Raw genomic sequence first — 20,625 nt, forward strand, 5'->3', positions numbered from 1 at the left:
TATCCTTTCAAATTCAATAAAAATGCAATTCAGTTTCGTATTAAGTTCTGTATCTTTTCTTTTTTTCTAATTCCTATCATTTTGTTTCCATTTCATTTTTGTTAACGCCGGATTTAATAACATGACATGCATGCAGAATTCACTCCCAGATCTTTAAAAGCTATTTAATTTTCAAGTAATGTATCAAAAGGTTGAATATGATAAAAATGAGGTTGTTGAGGAAATAGAAAGAGAATTGGAAGAATTTGAAAACAAGCCTAAGCCAAACCTTAATGAAACTTAGCCAATTAACCTTGGAAGTCATGAAGAAATTAGAGAAACAAGGATAAGCATTCACACTGAACAAAAAACCAGAGATGCCTTGATTCAACTTCTATTTCAATACAGAGATGTGTTCGCTTGGTCTTATGTGTGTTGATCTAGTGGTTCATAAGCTTCCCGTGTATCCTGATTTTCCACCAGTCCAACAAAAGCAACGAAAATTTAAAACAGATATGAGTGACAAAATCAAATAGGAAATAATGAAACAACTGAGCACCAATGTGGTCAGGTCTGTCCGATACACCACCTGGGTGGAAAATGTTATGCATGTGCCAGAGAAGGATGGAAAAATCAGAGTTTGCATTGATTATAGAGACTTGAACAAAGCAAGTCCAAAGGATAATTTTCCTTTAACAAACATCCACATTCTTGTGGATAATTGCACAAAGCATGAGATATATTCATTCATGGATTGCTATGTTGGGTACCACCAGATTCTAATGGCTGAGGATGATGTAGAAAAGACAGCTTTCACCACTCCATGGGGTACATATTGCTATAGGGTCATGCCATTCGATTTGAAGAATGTAGGGGAAACTTACATGAGAGCCATGACTACTATTGTTTACAACATTATGCACAAAGAGATTGAAATATATGTCGATGCTGTCATCATAAAATCAAAGACATAGGCTGATCACGTGCGCGATTTGAAATAGTTTTTCGAACAGTTGCAAAGGTATGACCTTAAGATCAATCCAGCCAAGTGTGCATTTGGGGTTCCATTTAGGAAGCTCCTCGGTTTTATAGTCAGTCGTAGAGGCATCGAATTGGATCCTTCTAAGATAAAGTCCATTCGAGATTTGCCACCCCCGAAGAACAAAACTGACGTCATGAGTTTGCTCGGGAGGTTGAACTACATCAGTAGGTTCATTACTCAACTCACAACCACGTGCGACCTCATCTTTAAGTTCTTAAAAAAGGATGTTACTGTTAAATGGACAAGCGACTACCAAAAAGCATTCGATAGGATCAAAAACTATCTGTCGAAACCCCATGTACTGGTCCCATCTGAACCAGGTAGGCCTTTGTTTTTATATCTATCGGTCATGGATAATTCCTTTGGATGCGTTCTGGGGCAACATGATGCGATAGGCAAAAAGGAACAGGCAATCTATTATTTGAGCAAGAAGTTCACAAATTATGAGGTTAAGTATACCCTTTTAGAAATGACTTGTTGTGCTTTGACTTGGGTTGCTCAGAAGTTGAGGCATTATCTTTTGGCCTACACTACTTACCTCAAATACAGAATGGATCCTTTGAAGTACGTCTTCCAAAAGCATATGCCCACTAGCAGACTCGCAAAATGGTAAATCCTGCTCACAGAGTTCAACATCGTCTTTGTCACTCGCACCGTAATGAAAGCACAAGCTTTTGCTGATCATTTGGTAGAGAATCCAGTTGATGATGACTATGAGCCACTAAGCACATACTTCCTAGACGAAGAGGTCAACTCAATAGATGAAGTAGTTTTGGACAACAACTATGCATGAAAAATGTATTTTGATGGGGCTGTCAATATCAAAGGAGTAGGGATCGGGGCAATCCTCATCTATTGGACAATATTACCCTATAACAGCACGACTTCGATTGTTCTGTACCAATAATATGACGAAATACGATGCTTGTATCATGGGTCTGAAAATGGCTCTCGATCTGGATGTGCATGAACTATTGGTTATGGGAGATTCTGATTTACTTATCCGGCAAGCCCAAGGTAAATGGGAGACTTGAGACATCAAGATTATTCCATATAGACAATGTGTGCAAGACATGAGAAAAAGATTCAAATCTATTAAGTTTAGGTACATTCCTAGGTTTCACAATGAGCTAGTCGATGTCTTGGCTACCTTAGCCTCGATACTCCCTTATCCAGGCAACACTCATATTGATCCATTGTAAATCCAAGTTCGGAATCAACACGGTTACTGCAATACAATTGAGGCAGAACCAGATGGTGAACCATGGTATCATGATATAAAACGATTCCTAAAAACAAGGGAGTACCCAAAGCATGCCAAAGGAGATAAAAAAGAACTATAAGGCAGCCCGCTGGTGGTTTCTTCCTGAATAGGGAAATTTTGTACAAAAGGACCCCAGATTTAAACTTGGTGAGATGCATAGATTCCATAAAAGCTTAACAGATCATGAGGGAAGTGCATTCGGGGGTGTGTGGGCCTCATATGAATGGATATGTTTTGGCAAAGAAGATTTTACGGGTAGGGTATTATTGGCTTACTATGGAGCGAGATTGCTTCAGTTTTGTTCGCAAGTGTCACCAATGCCAGATTCATGTCGACCTAATTCACTCGCCTCCGTCGTATTTGCATCCTATGTCCTATCCTTGGCCTTTAGTTTCTTGGGGAATGGATGTTACTGGGCCAATTGAACTAAAGGCTTCAAACGGGCATATATTCATTTTGGTCGCCATTGATTACTTCACCAAGTGAGTGGAGGTAGTCACTTTCAAAGCAGTCACCAAGAAAGTAGTGGTAGATTTTTTTCAATCCAACATCATTTGTCGCTTTGGTATCTCAAAGACCATTATCACTGACAACACATCCAATCTAAATAATCATTTGATGAAGGAAGTATGCGAGCAATTTAAAATTGTTCATCGCTATTCTACCCCTTACTGTCTAAAAGTCAATGGAGCCGTTGAAGCGGCAAATAAGAACATCAAGAATATTCTTAGGAAGATGATCCAAGGGTCAAGGAAATGGCATGAAAAATTGCCTTTTGCTCTTTTGGGAAACCGCACGACTGCTTACACATCTGTGGGTGAAACTCCTTATCTACTGGTTTATGGAACTGAAGTTGTAATACCGGCTGAAGTCAAAATTCCCCCTCTCCGAATCATTGTGGAATCAGATATTGAAGACACTAAGTGGGTCAAGACCAGATTAGAACAGCTAATGTTGATTGATGAAAAATGGTTAGCGGTAGTGTGTTTTGTCCATTTATACCAGTAAAGAATGGCATGCGCTTATAACAAGAAAGTGCGTCCAATGCACTTTGAGGTAGGCTAGCTCATTTTGAAACGCATCCTTCCGCACTAGGTAGAAGTTAAGGAAAGTTCGCCCTAAACTAGCAAGGACCCTACATCATCAAGAAAGTATTACCAAAAGGGGATTTTCACTTGGTAGATGAAGAAGGACTAGAACCAAACATGACTATTAATGCAGATGCAGTCAAAAGATATTACGTTTGATATATACCCACTGCGGAACTTTCACGCATGATTTTCTCAAATCGAGATAACGAAGGCTATCATTGCTCATGATCTCAAATAGGTGTCACCCTTTTGTTAACCCTTTTGAGGTGTATTTGTCGTCTTTGTTTTCCCTCTTTTTGGAACCTGTGTACTTGTAAAAGGAAAAATGAAAAAGAAAAAAAAATGAAAAAAAAATTGAAAAAAAAAAGAGAAAAGAAAAATCAAACAACAAATCTTCTAAGTTAGTGAACTACGTCCGACCTGATTCCGAAAGAATATGTAGGCAGCCTTACCCTGCATTCGGTCCCATCACAACAAAAAATCCATATTCCCAATAATCCAAAACTGGGGCAGAAGTTTGTTTTATTTTACACTTTTTTCTGTAAAAACAGTTCCAAAAGTTGTAATTCAGTTCAAGGTTCTTTTTGCCTTTTCCCTGTTAGGAACTTCTGATTGATCTTTGAGAATGTTTGAAGTCCCCGTGACAAGGGCGTTTAGCAACCTTCCGCATACATTATCTTAGTCAAAAACAAAAATGTGAGAGTCTTATCGGTGAAAACCCATATGGGCACTGTAAGGCGACAGCGAGTAGAGAAATGAGAGAGTCTTATTGGTAAAAACCCATATGGGCACCATAAGGCGACGGTGAGTAGAAAAATGAGAGAGGTCAGTTAGTGAAAACCCGCAAAGGGTGCTACTTGCCGAATGAGGGTCTTCGATACTCCGGCATGAGCACAACCAAGACAGTTTCAAAATGAACATTTGCGATAGATTTTGAGAATTAGACAGCACAAACGGATCAGGCGTCTAGTATAAAATGCATGTCATGATTCATTGAAGTCAGCACACACCTCCAGATAAGTCTCCCTATCCCTCACCCCGAAAGGGACACCTTTTGTTTAGACAAAATTCCTTTTTTCTTACTTTCAATTGCTCTTATGTTTTTTCCTATAATTTTTCTTTGAGTCCATTTCGGTCTAATATTGCATCAAAAGCTAAGCAAAGAAATGGCTGCAAAACTGGCTACAGTTTTACCGTAATACCTAGCACAATTTGGGGCATATACGACATTGACAAAGGCACGAATATGTTTGCGATCTCTTTTGCTAAGCCGAACAAAGTGTCAAAGAAACTGAAAAGGTCACCTAAGCAAGACTTGCTTCATGTGAAAAGTTGATAAGCACTACATACACAAACTAATATTGGGTGCAAGACAACTAAGTTTGATTTTAAAGAAAAAAAATTCTAGCTTTAGGGACAAGGATTAGCGATACTATGGATATCTGGGTATGAAACAGTCGGGGCAACATCTGAAATCCAAGGTCTCTAGAAAGCGATATAGAGTATCCGAGCATCTTGGTACTAGTATGATAGAATCAGTTATTCGACAACGGAGTGGCCGTGAATTCGAACTCCTTAGGGCATCAAGACAACAAACCAACCACCACTTTGAAAACTCAAAAATTTTCTTTGTTTGGATCAGGAACAAAGTAGTGCAGAATGGTGATTGTCAAAGGACGAATGTCACCAAAAGGTAAGTTCCTCAAAATATCCATTTTCTTTTGTTTTCAACATGCATCACTACTATTCATACCTCTCATTTTTGTAGCTTAACTCCGGTAGAACTATTTAGCCTAGGGGGATCCAGCTCATAGTTTCGGGTAGAAGTATCTTTCGCTGATGTTGTTTTACGTAGCTTAACCTAGGTAGAACCTTTTTGCCTAGGGGAATCCACCTTTTATTTTTGGGTAGAAGTACTCTTCGCTCGGGCTATTTTACGTAGCTTAACCAAGGTATAACCTTTTCGCCTAGGGGGTCCAACTCATATTTTTGAGTAGAAGTATTATTTGCTCAGGCTCTTTTACGTAGCTTAACTCGGATAGAAACTTTTCGCCTAGGGGGATCCAACTCATATTTCCGGCTAAAAGTACTATTCAATAAGCCTGTTTTACATAGCTTAACCCAGGAAGAACCTTTTCGCCTAGGGGATCCAACTCATAGTTTCGGGTAGAATTACTCTTCGCTCAGGCTGCTTTTTGTAGCTTAACCCAGGTAGAACATTTTTGCCTAGGGGGATCCAGCTCCTATTTCCGGGTAGAAGTACTCTTCACCCAGGCTTGCTTTTCGTAGCTTAACCTATGTAGAACTTTTTTGCCTATGGGGATCCAGCTCATATTTCCGTCACGACCCAATTTCACCTATAGGTCGTGATGGCACCCAACATCACAGCTAGGCAAGCTAACTAGTGAATCAAACATATATTTATTCCGTTAATAATTTTTGAGTAATTAAACTCGTCTTACTTGCAAGATTTAAGAAACAAAAATATAAAAGGTTCTGATTAAATAAAACCAAGAAAATACTTAATCTACAATTCTACTAGTGTGTGTGCCAAGACTTGGTGTCACAAGTACATGAGCATCTAGTAGATTATACAAAAAAAATCCAAAATACTGTCTGAACAAAAAATAGACAGAAAACAAATACAAAGGGAGGCACTAGGTGCTGCAGAACGGCTCAGGAGAAGCAGCTCACCACTAGGTCTCGAGATAGCGTGGGTGCACACCGGTAGGACCACCTAAGGTTCTTGTCTTAGATCCTGCACAAAAGTGCAGCAAGCGTAGCATGAGTACATAAAAAATGTGTACCCAGTAAGTATCAAGTCTAATCTCGAAGAAGTAGTGACGAGAGGTCGACTTTGACACTCACTATGGGTCAATAATATTAAAATATAAATATTTAAATGGACATGGTTTATGTGAATAACAATAATTCTCTTAACAAGCGGAAATAAATAATTCTTTCAAATTCAATAATTTCCAATTAATCGTTTATCTTCACAAGTTGCAATAGGATGTCAAGGTATCGTGTAATTATTATTATTAAGCATGATTTCTGCCGAGGTCGTACGGCCCGATCCAGAGTGTTGTGTACACTGCCGAGGGACGTGCGGCAAGATCTATAGATGCATCTATACTGCCGAGGCATTCGGCCCGCTCCACAAGAAAGGAGGACATTTTCTTATGAACCTCCGGAATGAGAAGTTATTATAAGACTAACACATAAGGATGTACAATTTCTACTAACAGTCAAGTAATTTGCACAAAAATTCAAGTATGTGAAATTTCGATCTTTTACTATTTCCTCTAACAATTTTCAATATAATTCCAGTACTTTAATTAAATAAAGGATGCAATTATTACAAGTAATTCATGATTTGAATCCTAAACTACCCGAACATAGAATAATTAGTAGCTACACACGGACATTCGTCATCTCGTGCGTACGTAACCCCCCCCCCCCCAATTAGCAATAATTATTAATTTAAATAACCTATAGGGTAAATTCTTTCTTACAATATTAGACAAGAGACTAACTTTGTCTCAAAGTTCACTTCCCGATCACAACATCGCGTTAAAGCCTTACTTCGGAGACGAAAAAACTAAAACTAGCCAAATGTTATATAAAATAATTAATACACACTTAACAATTCAAAATTAGATAATTACCCGACCCAAAATAGTAAAATTCCTAAAATTCATCCCGGGCCCACATGCTCGGATTCCGGAAAATCGTTACCCATAATCTTAGGAACTCAAATATACAATTTTTATCCCATTCCATAACCATTTTCGGGGTTAAAATCTCATTTTTATCAGAGCCTAGGTTTTTCATCTAAACCCTTGATTTCAACAGTTTACATGTTATAATCTACCCATAATCTATGTATTTAACTCACAATAGGTAGAATTAATTTACCTTCAAGTTGCTAGTTGAAATCCCCTCTCAAAAAGCTCCACAATCGCCCAAAACATGAAGAAAATGGGGTAAAAATACGCAACTCCAGACTTAAATGAAGGTTCTGCCTTATGCGATTTTTGCACCTGCGGAAGGACAACCGCACTTGCGGTTCCACACCTACGGAAAAATCCTCACAGGTGCGCATTTCTCCATTTGGCCTGGCTCCACACCTGCGGTCAAGGGTGCCGCTTCTGCGCATCCGCAGGTGCGACCAAAGCCTTCACACTTGCGCCATTTCCGCTTCTGCGCCTACGCCTTCGCACCTGCGTGCTCGCAGGTGCACCCAAAATTCCGCACCTATGGTTGATGTCCTTCCCTCACCTCCTTCGCACCTGCGACTGGTGGCTCGCCCCTGCGACTGCCCATGCGCAGGTGCGATCGCACCAGAAGCTGAAAGCTTCAGCTTTTCTTCCAAGTCCAAAATTGGTCCGAGACTCATCCGGTAAACACCCGAGGCCCGCCCGAACATACCAACAAGTTTGAAATTATAAAACGGACTTACTCGAACCCTCGGAACGTGTAAACAAATATCAAAACTAAGAATCATACCTCAAACCAAATTGATTCAACTTAGAATTTTCAAATTCTTCAAACTTACTCCGAACGCGCCGAAACATATTTAAATTACCCGTAATGACTCCAAATTTTGCGTGCAAGTCTTAAATCACCATACAGGACTATTCCCAGGCTCGGAAAATTCGAACGGACCTCAATTACTCCATAACCTACTCCAAACAAAATTTAAATAAACCTTAAACCTTTAAATAGTTGATTTTTACTATTAATCACCGAAATGCTCCCGGGTTGTCCAAAACACGATTCGAACATACGCCCAAGTCCAAAATCATCTTACGAACATATTGGAGCCATCAAATCCTGATTCCTTACAAAGATATTGGAGCCGTCAAATCCCGATTCCGGTGTCGTTTTCTCAAAATATTGACCGAAATCAAACTTGGCTTTTAAAGCCAAACTAAGGAACCAAGTGTTCCGATTTCAACCTGAACCCTTCCAAATCCCGAACTAGACATCCCCGCAAGTCATAAAATAGTAAAAGCACATATGGGGAGTCTTATTTAGGGGAACATGGTTCTAGAAGGCAAAACGACCGGTTGGGTCGTTACATTTTCTACCTTTTAAACAAACGTTCGTCCTCGAACGTGTTTAGAATTATGCCTGGATTGTTGAATAAATGTGGATATTTGCTTCGCATGTCCTCCTCAGCCTCCCAAGTCGCTTCCTCGACTAGTTGGCCCCTCCACTAAACTTTTACCGCAGAAATCTTCTTGGACCTCAACTGGCGAACCTGTCTATTAACAATGGCAATTGGTTCCTCTACATAACCTAAGTTCTTCTTTAACTGAACTATGCTGAAATCTAACACATGTGACAGGTCGGCATGATACTTCCGGAGCATAGATACATGGAAAACCGGATGAACTCCCGATAGACTGGGAGGCAAAGCAAGCTCGTAAGCAAACCTCCCCAACTCACCTCAACACCTCAAATGGGCATATAAACCTTGGGCTTAACTTGCCCTTCTTCCCGAATCTCATGATTCCCTTTATCGGTGAAACCTTCAACAGAACTTTTTCACCCACCGTAAACGATAAATCATGCGCTTTCAGATCCGCGTAACTCATCTGTCTGGACTGTGTTGTACGAAGTCGCTCCTGAATTAACTTTACCTTTTCCAAGGCATCTTTCACCAAATCCGTACCATATAACTTAGCCTCGCCTAGATCAAACCATCCGATGGGTGAACGACTTGGCCAACCATATAGAGCGTCAAATGGAACCATCTCGATGTTGGATTGGTAACTATTGTTATAAGAAAACTCGGCCAAAGGCAAGAAACGATTCCACTGACCTCCAAAGTCAATCACATATGCTCTTAGCATATCTTCCAAATTCTGAATTGTTCGCTTCGACTTCCCTTCGGTCTGCGGATGAAAGGTTATGCTGAGCTCTACATGGGTCCCCAATTCACTCCATACTGCTCTCCAGAAATATGAAGTAAACTGAGGGCCTCTATCTGATATGATGGAAATTGACACACCGTGCAATGAACTATCTCCTGAATATAGATCTCGGTCAACCTCTCTGAGGTATACGTAGTCACAACAGAAATAAAGTGTGTCGATTTGGTCAACCTGTTGATAATGACCCAAACTGCATCAAACTTCTGCAAGGTCCACGATAACCCAACTACAAAGTCTATAGTAATGCGTTCACATTTCCACTCCGGTATAGTCATTTGCTGAAGTAGGTTGCCTGGCCTCTAGTGCTCATACTTAAGTTGCTAGCAATTTAGGCACCTAGCTACATACTCAACTATGTCCTTCTTCATCCGCCGCCACCAATAATGCTGCCTCAGGTCACGATATATCTTCGTAGCACCTGGATGAATAGAATACCGAGAACTGTGTGCCTCCTCTAGGATCTTTTCCCTCAGTCCATCCACATTAGGAACACATAGACGATCCTGCAGTCGTAGGACACCATCATTTCCAATAGTAACTTCCTTGGCACCACCCCGTAGTACCATTTTCTTAAAGAACCAATAAGTGTGGATCATTAAACTGGCGAGCCTTGATCCGCTCAAATAGTGAAGACTGGGCAACAACACATGCAAGAACTTGACTGGGCTCTAAAATATCCAGCCTCACAAGTTTATTAACCAAGGAATGAATATCCTAAGCTAATGGCCTCTCCTCTGCCGAAATAAAAGCCAAACTACCCATACTCTCCGCTTTCTACTCAAGGCGACTGCAACTACATTTGCTTTGACGGGATAGTACAGGATATTAATACCATAATATTTTAGTAAATCAGGCCATCTGCGCTACCTCAAATTTAGGTCCATCTGCTTGAACAAATATTGCAAACTGCGATGATAGTGTAAACCTCATAAGACACCCCATAAAGATAATGCCTCTAAATCTTAAGAGCGCGAACAATCGCAGCTAACTCCAAATCATGTACCGGGTAATTCTTCTCGTGGGGCTTCAGCTGACGGGAGGAATATGCAATAACTCGCCCCTTCTGCTTCAATACACAATCCAAGCCGAAGCGTGAAGTGTCGCAATACACTGTATACATCCCTGAACTGAAAGACAACACTAACATTGGTGTGTAGTCAATGTTGTCTTGAGCTTCTAAAAGCTCACCTCACAATCATCGGACCATCGGAATGGAGCACCTTTCTAGGTTAGTTTGATCGAAGCTGCTTCAATAGATGAAAAACCCTCCAAGAACCGACGATAATAGCCTGCTAACCCTAGGAAACTCCTGATCTCAGTCGCCGAAGTAGGACGATGCCAATTCTGAACTGCCTCAATCTTTTTAAGATCAACTTTAATACCCTCGCCCGATACAATATGCCCCAAAAAGGCTATAGAATTTAGCCAAAACTCACATTTGGAGAACTTAGCATATAGTCTTTATTCCCGTAAGGTCTGAAGAACCACTCCCATATGTTGCTCGTGCTCCTCCTTACTGTGCGAGTAGATCAAAATGTCATCAATGAAGACAATGACAAACGAATCAATATATGGCCTGAACATCTTGTTCATCAAATCCATAAATGTCGTCGGGGCGTTAGTCAAACCGAAGGACATCACCAGAAATGCATAATGACCATTTCTAGTCTGGAAAGTAGTCTTCGGGACATCCAAATCCTGAATCTTCAATTGATTGTACCCCGATCTCAAGTCGATCTTAGAGAACACTCTAGCACCCTGCAACTGGTCAAATAGATCATCAATACGCGGCAATGGATACTAGTTCTTAATGGTAACTTTGTTCAATTGGCGATAATCAATACATATCTGCATAGTTCTATCCATCTTCTTCACAAATAATACCGGTGCACCCCAAGGAGACATACTCGGTCTGACGAACGCTTTGGCTAGTAACTCCTCAAGTTGTTCTTTTAACTCTTTCAACTCTTTCGGATCCATGCGATATGGTGGGATAGATATAGGCTGGGTATCTGGAGCCAAGTCAATACAGAAATCAATATCACGATTTGGTGACATACCTAGAAGGTCAGAAGGAAACACATCAGAAAACTCATGGACTACAGGCACCAAATCAATCGCCAGAGTCTTTGCAGTAGCGTCCCGAACATAGGCCAAATAAGCCAAACAACCATTCTCGACCATGTGTCGAGCCTTCAAGAAGGAAATGACCCGACTAGATGCAATGACAGACGAACACTTCCATTCCAATCTACGCAACTCTGGCATTGCCAAAGTAATGGTCTTAGCATGGCAATCTAGGATGGCATGATATGGAGATAAACTGTCCATGCCCAGGATGATCTCGAAGTCGGTCATCTCAAGAAGCAAAAGATTTGCTCTAGTTTCATAACCACAGAATGTAACAATGCAGGACTGATAGATCCGAACCACAACAACAGAATCACCTACAGGAGTGGACACATAAACAGGAGTACCTAAGTACTTACGAGAAACACCTAGGAAATGAGAAAATAGAGATAACACATAGAAATATGTAGAGCCTAGATCAAATAATACGAAGGTATCTTTTCCGCAGACAGAAATAATACCTGTGATCACGACATCTGAGGCCTCTACATCTGGTCTGGCCGAAAAAGTATAGAACCGAGCTGGAGCACCACCTGGTTGGCCTCAACCTCTATGATGGCCCCTACCCACCTGCCCTCCGCCTCTGGGCGGCCGGACGACTAGTGGAACAACTGGTGATGTAATCATAGGCTGTTGACTTTGTTGCACGGGCCTACCCCGAAGCCTGGGGCAGAAACTCTGCATATGATTGAAATCCCCACACTCGAAACAACCCCTCGGTACGATGGGCTGCTGACTTGAGGTCTGGCCCTGATGACCTGAATACCCACTGGAAGAACCTTGAATAGCCGGCGGGCGGTAAGAACTCTCCAGCATAGCACTGAAATAAGGTCGCACTAGAGCACCCCGAGGAGGTGGTGGTGCTAGATATGGGGGCCTGCTGGACTGCCCTCTCACGAACTGACCTCAACCCCTAGACGGGGCACCTCTGAAATATCTAAACCGCTTATCTCTCATATCATGCTCTCGTCTACGCTGACGCACACCCTCAATCCTCTGGGCTATATCTACAACCAGCTCATAAGAAGTCCCCATCTCAACCTCTCGGATCATAGTGGCATGAATACCATTGTGCAAACTCGTAACAAATCCACACACTCTCTATGCATGAGTAGGAAATATCATACGTGCATGGTGAGATAACTCAGAGAACCTCACCTCATAATCAGTCATTGACATATGACCCTGCTGGAGTTTCTCGAACTGAAATCACAACTTTTCCCTCTGGGAGGGTGGAATATACCTATCCATGAAGATACGGGTGAACTTGTCCCAAGTCATGGGAGGAAAATCTGCTGGTCTTCCAAGAAGCTATGACTGTCACCATCTACGGGCCCTGCCTTCCAGCTGAAAGGTAGCAAAGTCTGTCCCTGCACCACTCAAAAAAGTCCTGGGGATCATCATGCCGCTCACCCCCCAAAGACAGGAGGATGTAGCCTGGTCCATCTGTCTAATAGATTCTGCAGCTTGCCGACCACAGCTGGTCTGGGCTGGGGTGTAATTGCTGCCACTGGTTGGGCTCCACCCACGGGTAGTGCACCCTGGGTCTGATATACAGCAGCTGCCTTCCCATAAGCTTGCGCAGTAGGGTTCTGTACTCCCCATCCTGCCTGAGATGTGGCTGGGTCTGCCGGAAATAAGTAGTGTCCATGAACCGTGACATATGGCCCATGACCTCCTGAAATCCCGGTGCATATGTGAAATCCACCGGAGCTGGCTCTGCTGCGCGCACCTCACCCTGCTCCTCGATGATAGAATCCTCTACTGGATCTACTGGTGGTACAACTGGAACAACTCTGGGACGTCCTCATCCCTTACCACGGGCTGAAGCCCTCCCTCGGCCTCTGCCTCAGCCTCTAACAACAGGGGGAGCAGCTCTTCCCTAGTGTGGAATTTAGTAGAGCGCGTTCTCAACATCTGTGAGACAATAAGAGAAAGATACTTAGTACTACATCAACTACACGATAGGAGATGAAGAAAGAAAGTTTTCCTAACACCCTATAGCCTCTCGAAGATAAGTACATACGTCTCTGTACCGATCCACAAGACTCTATTAGGCCTGCTCAAAACTTGTGAGACCTACGTGAACCTAGTGCTCTCATACCATGTTGTCACGACCCAATTTAACCTATTGGTCGTGATGGCGCCCAACATCTCAGAAACTCAAATATACAATTTTTATCCCATTCCATAACCATTTTCGTGGTTAAAATCTCATTTTTATCAAAGCCTAGGTTTTTCATCTAAACCCTTGATTTCCACAATTTACATGTTATAATCTACCCATAATCTATGTATTTAACTCACAATAGGTAGATTTAACTTACCTTCAAGTTGCTAGTGGAAATCCCCTCTCAAAAAGCTCCACAATCACCCAAAACATGAAGAACATTGGCTAAACATACACAACTCTGTACTTAAATGAAGGTTCTACCTTCTGCAATTTTCGCACCTGTGGAAGTACAACCGCACCTGTGGAAAAATCCTCACAGGTGTGCATTTCTCCATTTTTCCTGGCTTCGCACCTGCGGTCAAGGGGGCTGCTTCTGCGCAGCCGCATGTGCGACCAAAGCCTTCACACATCCGCAGTTTCCGCTTCTGCACCCTCACCTTCGCACCTGCATGCTCGCAGGTACGCCCAAAATTCTGGACCTGCGGTTCATGGCCTGCCCTCCCCTTCTTCGCACCTACAACTCGTGGCTCGCACCTGCGACTGCCCATGCGTAGGTCCAATCGCACCAGAAGCTGAAAGCTTCAGCTTTTCTTCCGAGTCCAAAATTGGTCCGAGCCTTGTCTAGTTAACACTCGCCCGAACATACCAACAAGTTTGAAATCATAAAACGGACTCGCTCAAACCCTAGGAACGTGTAAAACAACATCAAAACTAATAATCATACCTCAAACCAAATTGATTCAACTTAGAATTTTCAAACTCTTCAAACTTACTCCGAACGCGCCGAAACATACTTAAACTACTCGAAATGACTCCAAATTTTGCGTGCAAGTCTTAAATCACCATACTAGACTATTCCCAGGCTCGGAATTTTGAATAGACCTCGATTACTCCAAAACCTACTCCAAGCCAAATTTGAAGAACCTTAAACCTTTAAATAGCTGATTTTCACTATTAATCGCTGAAATGCTCCCGGGTTGTCCAAAACCCAATTTGAACACATGCCCAAGACCAAAATCATCATACGAACCTATTGGAACCTTCAAATACCAATTACGGGGTCGTTTTCTCAAAATGTTGACCGAAATAAAACTTGGCCTTTTAAAGCCAAACTATAGAACCAAGTGTTCTGATTTCAATGTGAACCCTTCCAAATCCCGAACTAACCATCCCCGCAAGTCATAAAACAGTAAAATCACATACGGGGAGTCTTATTTAGGGGAACGGGGTTCTAGAAGGCAAAACGACTAGTTGGGTCGTTACATTCTCCACCTCTTAAACAAATGTTCGTCCTCGAACATGTTTAGAAATATACCTGGACTGCTCAATAAATGTGGATATTTTCTTCGCATGTCCTCCTCGGCCTCCCAAGTCACTTCCTCGAATGGTTGGCCCCCCCACTTAACTTTTACTGCAGAAATCTTCTTGGACCTCAACTAGCGAACCTGTCTATCAACAATGGCAATTGGTTCCTCTTCATAACCTAAGTTCTTATCTAACTGAACTGTGCTGAAATCTAACACATGTGATAGGTCGGCATGATTCTTCTGGAGCATAGATACATGGAATACCAAATGAACTCCCGATAGACTGGGAGGCAAAGCAAGCTCGTAAGCAAACCTCCCCAACTCGCCTCAACACATCAAATGGGCCTATAAACCTTGGGCTTAACTTGCCCTTCTTCCCGAATCGCATGATTCCCTTCATCGGTGAAACCTGTGAGCACCTAATTTTTTTACTATATTTGAATTTTTATCATCTTCTACTATGTAAATATTTTCAGAATTTAATATATATATTTTAGCTTTGTTATATATATATATATATATATATATATATATATATATATAGAGAGAGAGAGAGAGAGAGAGAGAGAGAGAAATTATTAATAATTTAAAAGGTCAATTATTACTATTAGTATTATTTTTATCTTTATTTTTAAATAAAATGAATTAAAAACCAAAAATAAATTTCGGATGGGAATTAAAAAATAGGAAAAGTAGAAATATAAAATTAAAAAGTAGAAGTAAAAGTAGGTAGAAATTGTTTAATAAAAAAGTAAAAGAAAGTGGGAAATAAAAAAAGAAAAATAAAAAAGTGAGATTTTAAATATATTAAAAGTAAAAAGAGTGATAAATTTAAAAAATAAAAGTAAAGGAAAGTGGGGAATTATTTTGTTTTAAAAAAAATAAGAAAAATGGGAAGTGGAAATTCTTTTTAATTAAAAATAAATAAATAAATAAAAAATAAAAAATTGAAAATTCTGAAAACATTTTCTATAAATAGAAGTGAAATGTGATGAAAAAGAGAGAGAGAGAGAGAGAGAGAGAGAGAGAGGAAAAAATAGGGAGGAAGGAATTGAGAAAAAACTATTTTCTTCTTCTAGGATAAGGAAATTTCTACTCGTGTCATTCTTTCTTCGGCTTTCTTTCGAAAAATCCAGCAGCTTCACCACCCCAAAACCACCAGCCCTTGACCACTTTTGAGCCATCATTAACCCCACCCCCCACCCCACCCAAAAAAAGCTCCAAAAATAGCCACTAAATCGTCAGTTTTGCAAGGTCGATTGAGGTTGCAAGTTGAGATTTGCCGCTCGAGTTTTTCATGGTCTGAAGGGTCCAGTTGAGAGCTATCCGATCATTGAGTGGTTGTAATTTAAATCCACAATCATCAATACAAAGTTCACTTCTCTTTCTATTTTGTTTTTTTTCTCATTAATGTTTTGGGTCACTCTGTTTTAATTTAACTTTGAGTATGATATGATCGAGTTCGCATCTGAGTGTGCTAAGATTAATTTGTTCTCATGTTGAGTATTTGTTAAGATTAATTTATTGTCCTTTTTAGTAGTTCATATGGTTAATTTTATTGATGAATATGTATTAATTCGTTACTTTTCTTGTTTATTCAATGAAGTAATGACTTTCCATTTTAGCATGCTTTAGTTTCATTTTGATCTCCTATCTTAGTGACTAAATTGGTCCTGCATGTATCTATCTTTTCCTGCCATAAATTTAGTCTAATTTCAAATATTGATTAGCAGTAAAATTATAAGAGATTAGGTTGAGCCATGATTGGTGTAAGACTTTAATTGGACTTCCCTAGCGTATTTATGGGCTAATTGTTGCACATGACCAAAAACAAATAAACATTCACAAGCTAGCCAACTTTTTCCATAATTAATTTACTTCATTTCCCCCATAACAATATACATACCTCATGACCTTACAATAATGTCAAAATTAGTAATTGAATAATATTCGAACACCTTAGCTTGATTTAGGCGTGATTAATAATAAATCATTGTGACTATGGGTACGGTTCTTGTGGCATAGTCATGATACGTATACCCCAATTCAAGTGCGCGTTTCACGCGACTTGACCATAACTTCAAATAATAATAAAAATAAACATGTTGTAATCGCAGGTGAGTTTCACGTGGCGCGGTTTGCAATGTGTACCAAAACGACAAGTGTGCGATATCGCGACTTGTTCAAATAAATTCCATAAATATTAAAAAGCGGTAAAAGACAAAAATACACAATAGGTTTAAAACATGTAATAAATTAGATAATTACGCCAAGTATTAATTGTTAAGCGACCGTGCTAAAACCACGGAACTCGGGAGTGCCTCACACCTTCTCCCAGGTTAACTGAATTCCTTATCCGGTCTTCTGTGTTCGTGGACCAAAAATAAGAATCAAATTTCCTCGATTTGGGATTCTAAAATAAATCGGTGACTTGGGACACTATAAATTATTTCAAGTGGAGACTCTGAATAAATAAATAATCTCATTTCGAATAATGTCACTTAAATTGGAAAAACTCCCTATCCCCTATCGCCCTTGGGGAAAAAGGAGGTGTGAGGCACTCCCCTATTCCCTTCATCGGTGAAACCTTCAAGAGAACTTTTTCACCCACAATAAATGATAAATCACGCACTTTTAGATCCGCATAACTCTTCTGTCTGGACTGTGCTGTACGAAGTCGCTCCACAATTAACTTTACCTTTTCCAAGGCATCTATCACCAAATCCGTACCATATAACTTAGCCTCGCCGGGCTCAAACCATCAAATGGGCGAATGACATCGCCGATCCTATAGAGATTCAAATGGAGCCATCTCGATGCTGGATTGGTAACTGTTGTTATAAGGAAATTCAGCCAAAGGCAAGAAACGATCCCACTGACCGGTTGGGTCGTTACATCCGGGTGGAATTACTTTTCGCCCAAGCTTGCTTTTCGTAGCTTAAACCAGGTAGAACCTTTTCGCCTAGGGGGATTCAGCTCATATTTCCGGGTAGAAATACTCTTCGCCCAGACTTGCTTTTCGTAGTTTAACCCAGATAGAACCTTTTCACCCAGGGAATTCAGCAGTTTATTTGTAATACATGGTACCAACCCTTAGTTACATTTCCTTTTTAGTAATACGGGGCACCAACCCCTAGTTACATTTCCTTCTCTGTAGTACAGGGTGCCAACCCCTGGTTACATTCTTTCTCAGTAATATAAGGTACCAACCTCTGGTTACATTCCTTTTCAGTCATACAGGGTATCAACCCCTGATTACATCCATTTTCAGTAATACAGGGTGCAAACCCCTGGTTACATTCCTTCTCAGTGATACAGGGTTCTAACCCCTAGTTACATTCCCTTTTCAGTAATACAGGGTTTCAACCCCTAGTTACGTTCCTTTTTCAGTAATACAGGGTACGACCCCTGGTTATATTTCCTTTTCAGTAATACAGGGCACCAACCCCTGGTTATATTTTCTTTTCAGTAATCCAGGGGGCCATCCCCTGGTTACATTTCCTTTCAGTAATACAGTATGTCAGTCCTTGATTACATTCTTTTTTCGTAATAGAGGGTACCAACCCCTGGTTACTTTTCCTTACCAGTATCAGGGTACACCAATACCTAGCTGTATTTTTCGACATAGGGTCACCACTTCCTAGTTGATGATAGTTAAACATAGGGTCACTATTCCCTAGTCTCCTTACCAGTATAGGGTACACGAATCCCTAGTTATGTTTTCCAACGTAGGGTACAACAATCCTTAATTTATTTGATCTTAAATGCAGGGTACTATACTCCCTGGTATCTTTGTTAATTCGGGGTACACCATTCACTAGCCAAATTCTTCCAACATAAGGTACATCAATCCTTAGTTAAGACACCATTTAGACAATTAGGGTACACTATTCCCAAATAGTCATATTTTTTCGAGGTACACCAATCCCGACCTTTTATTGTTTTTAATAATGAAGTAGTATAAAGTTTTGTTGCAAATAACTCATGAAATTTTCCTAGTAAAAACTGGGGCAGAAAAATTTCGTTCGTTTGTTTATTTTGGTGTTTGAGCAGGTTTTACCTTGAGGCACATGGTTCGAGATGACCAAAAGAAGAAGTCTTAATCTAGAATAAAGGAAAGAAAATAAAAGAAAAAAAAAGTGAATCCAAAATGCAAAAGCGAATGAAAGGATGTGGAATACTCAAGACAGGACTGAAGTCACGAGCATTGCATTTTCTGTTTTGATCAAAAGAAGCCATAAAAAAGTGAACTAGCACCCGAAGCTAGCAAGCATCAAGTTTCAGATCAAAGTTTGCATGAAGAACCAGTCATGACTCAAGATCAAGTTTTAGAAGACTTACATATAGGAATCTTATAACTCATAGTTGATGGGACACTTACGTTATTTAACAAAAGACAAATTATTGATTTTAAAGAAAGGCCCAGCTTACTTTCTATTGCCATTGGGCCTATAGATTTTAGCTTATTTGGCCCATGTTGCTTAATACCCTCAATGACCAAGACAACACAAAATGAGAAGTATTCTTCTAAGCCCAAATTGCTTCTCACATTAATGTCCAAACAAAATTTATTTTTCATTAAAGAAACTTACATGCTAATTATTATCTTTGCTCTTTTATCTTCTTAATCAACTATTTCTTAAGGACTAACATAATATTTCTACTCGTCTACACCAACATGGCACTAATCAAACTACAAACCCATTAGTAACATAAACACCTTAAGTATTTGAATCCACTTCATAACTACAACCGCAACTAAATATAAAAACTACAAAACGGTAATACTTTAATGCTAAATAGAAGAACTATATTATAATATTATATTGACTATAATTTAAAGCATCAAAATATTTGAAGGTAGAAGTCTTTTCTAGATAATTATACATGAACCTTAAAAGTAACTCACATAAAAGATCCCAAACTAAACAAACATGGTTAAAAATGAGGTCTTTATATTTTCCTTAAACTAAATAAACTTAACATAATGCAATTTTAATCACATATATAAAGAAGAAATGATAATTTAACTAATTTCTAACAAATTTACATGATGATAACACTAATATAACATTCATCTTGAAACAAAATAACATCTAACATGTTCCATCAACCAAATCGGTATCAAATCCTTCTTATTATCATCAAGAATCTGCAATATAAGAATTTGAAAGTTACCTGGTTTATAAAATAATAAAATACAGAAGTGCAACAACAAAAATTCGGTAGCAAATACAGTAGAAACAGTAGCAAATCAAGTGTTTAAGATAACCCAAAAAACTCAACAAAGATGCTTTAAACTAGTAGCTATCAACTTCACAAACTGCCTAAGGGATCTTTCTATTTTTCTAAAAGTTTTTTACACTCAAATAATACCCACAAAGCTCTGAAATTTCAGCTTGGTATATGAATTAAGCTGCTTATTTTTCTCAAAGATATATGTCTTTAAGCAACTCTAAAAGATGTCCTAAAAGCTTGTGTCTATGCGTTTTTATATAAGTGAGAGAGAGAGAGTGGGAGTGTGAGTTGTTAAAGAGGAAGAGTGGGAGTGTGAGTTATTAAAAAGGAAGAGTGGAGAGTGTGAGTTGTTAAAAAAGAAAAAGTGGGGAGGTGGGAAATGAGGTGTGTGCTGTGAGAGAATAATTGTGTTGTGTCTATGGTAGAGTCCATCAAGACATGACTATACTTTGGTAATTT

General features: G+C 39.9%; 1 protein-coding gene across 1 annotated transcript; it reads left to right on the top strand.

The window, feature by feature from the left end:
- Positions 1-1,929: 1,929 nt before the first annotated feature.
- On the top strand, positions 1,930-3,988 carry LOC117277043 (uncharacterized). Its single transcript, XM_033656463.2, has 3 exons — positions 1,930-2,038; positions 2,968-3,256; positions 3,928-3,988. The coding sequence occupies exons 1-3, from the start codon at positions 1,930-1,932 to the stop codon at positions 3,986-3,988; spliced, it is 459 nt and encodes a 152-aa protein (XP_033512354.2).
- Positions 3,989-20,625: the final 16,637 nt, after the last annotated feature.

Source organism: Nicotiana tomentosiformis, chromosome 3 (genome assembly GCF_000390325.3).
Source record: "Nicotiana tomentosiformis chromosome 3, ASM39032v3, whole genome shotgun sequence".
Classification (NCBI taxonomy): Eukaryota; Viridiplantae; Streptophyta; class Magnoliopsida; order Solanales; family Solanaceae; genus Nicotiana; species Nicotiana tomentosiformis.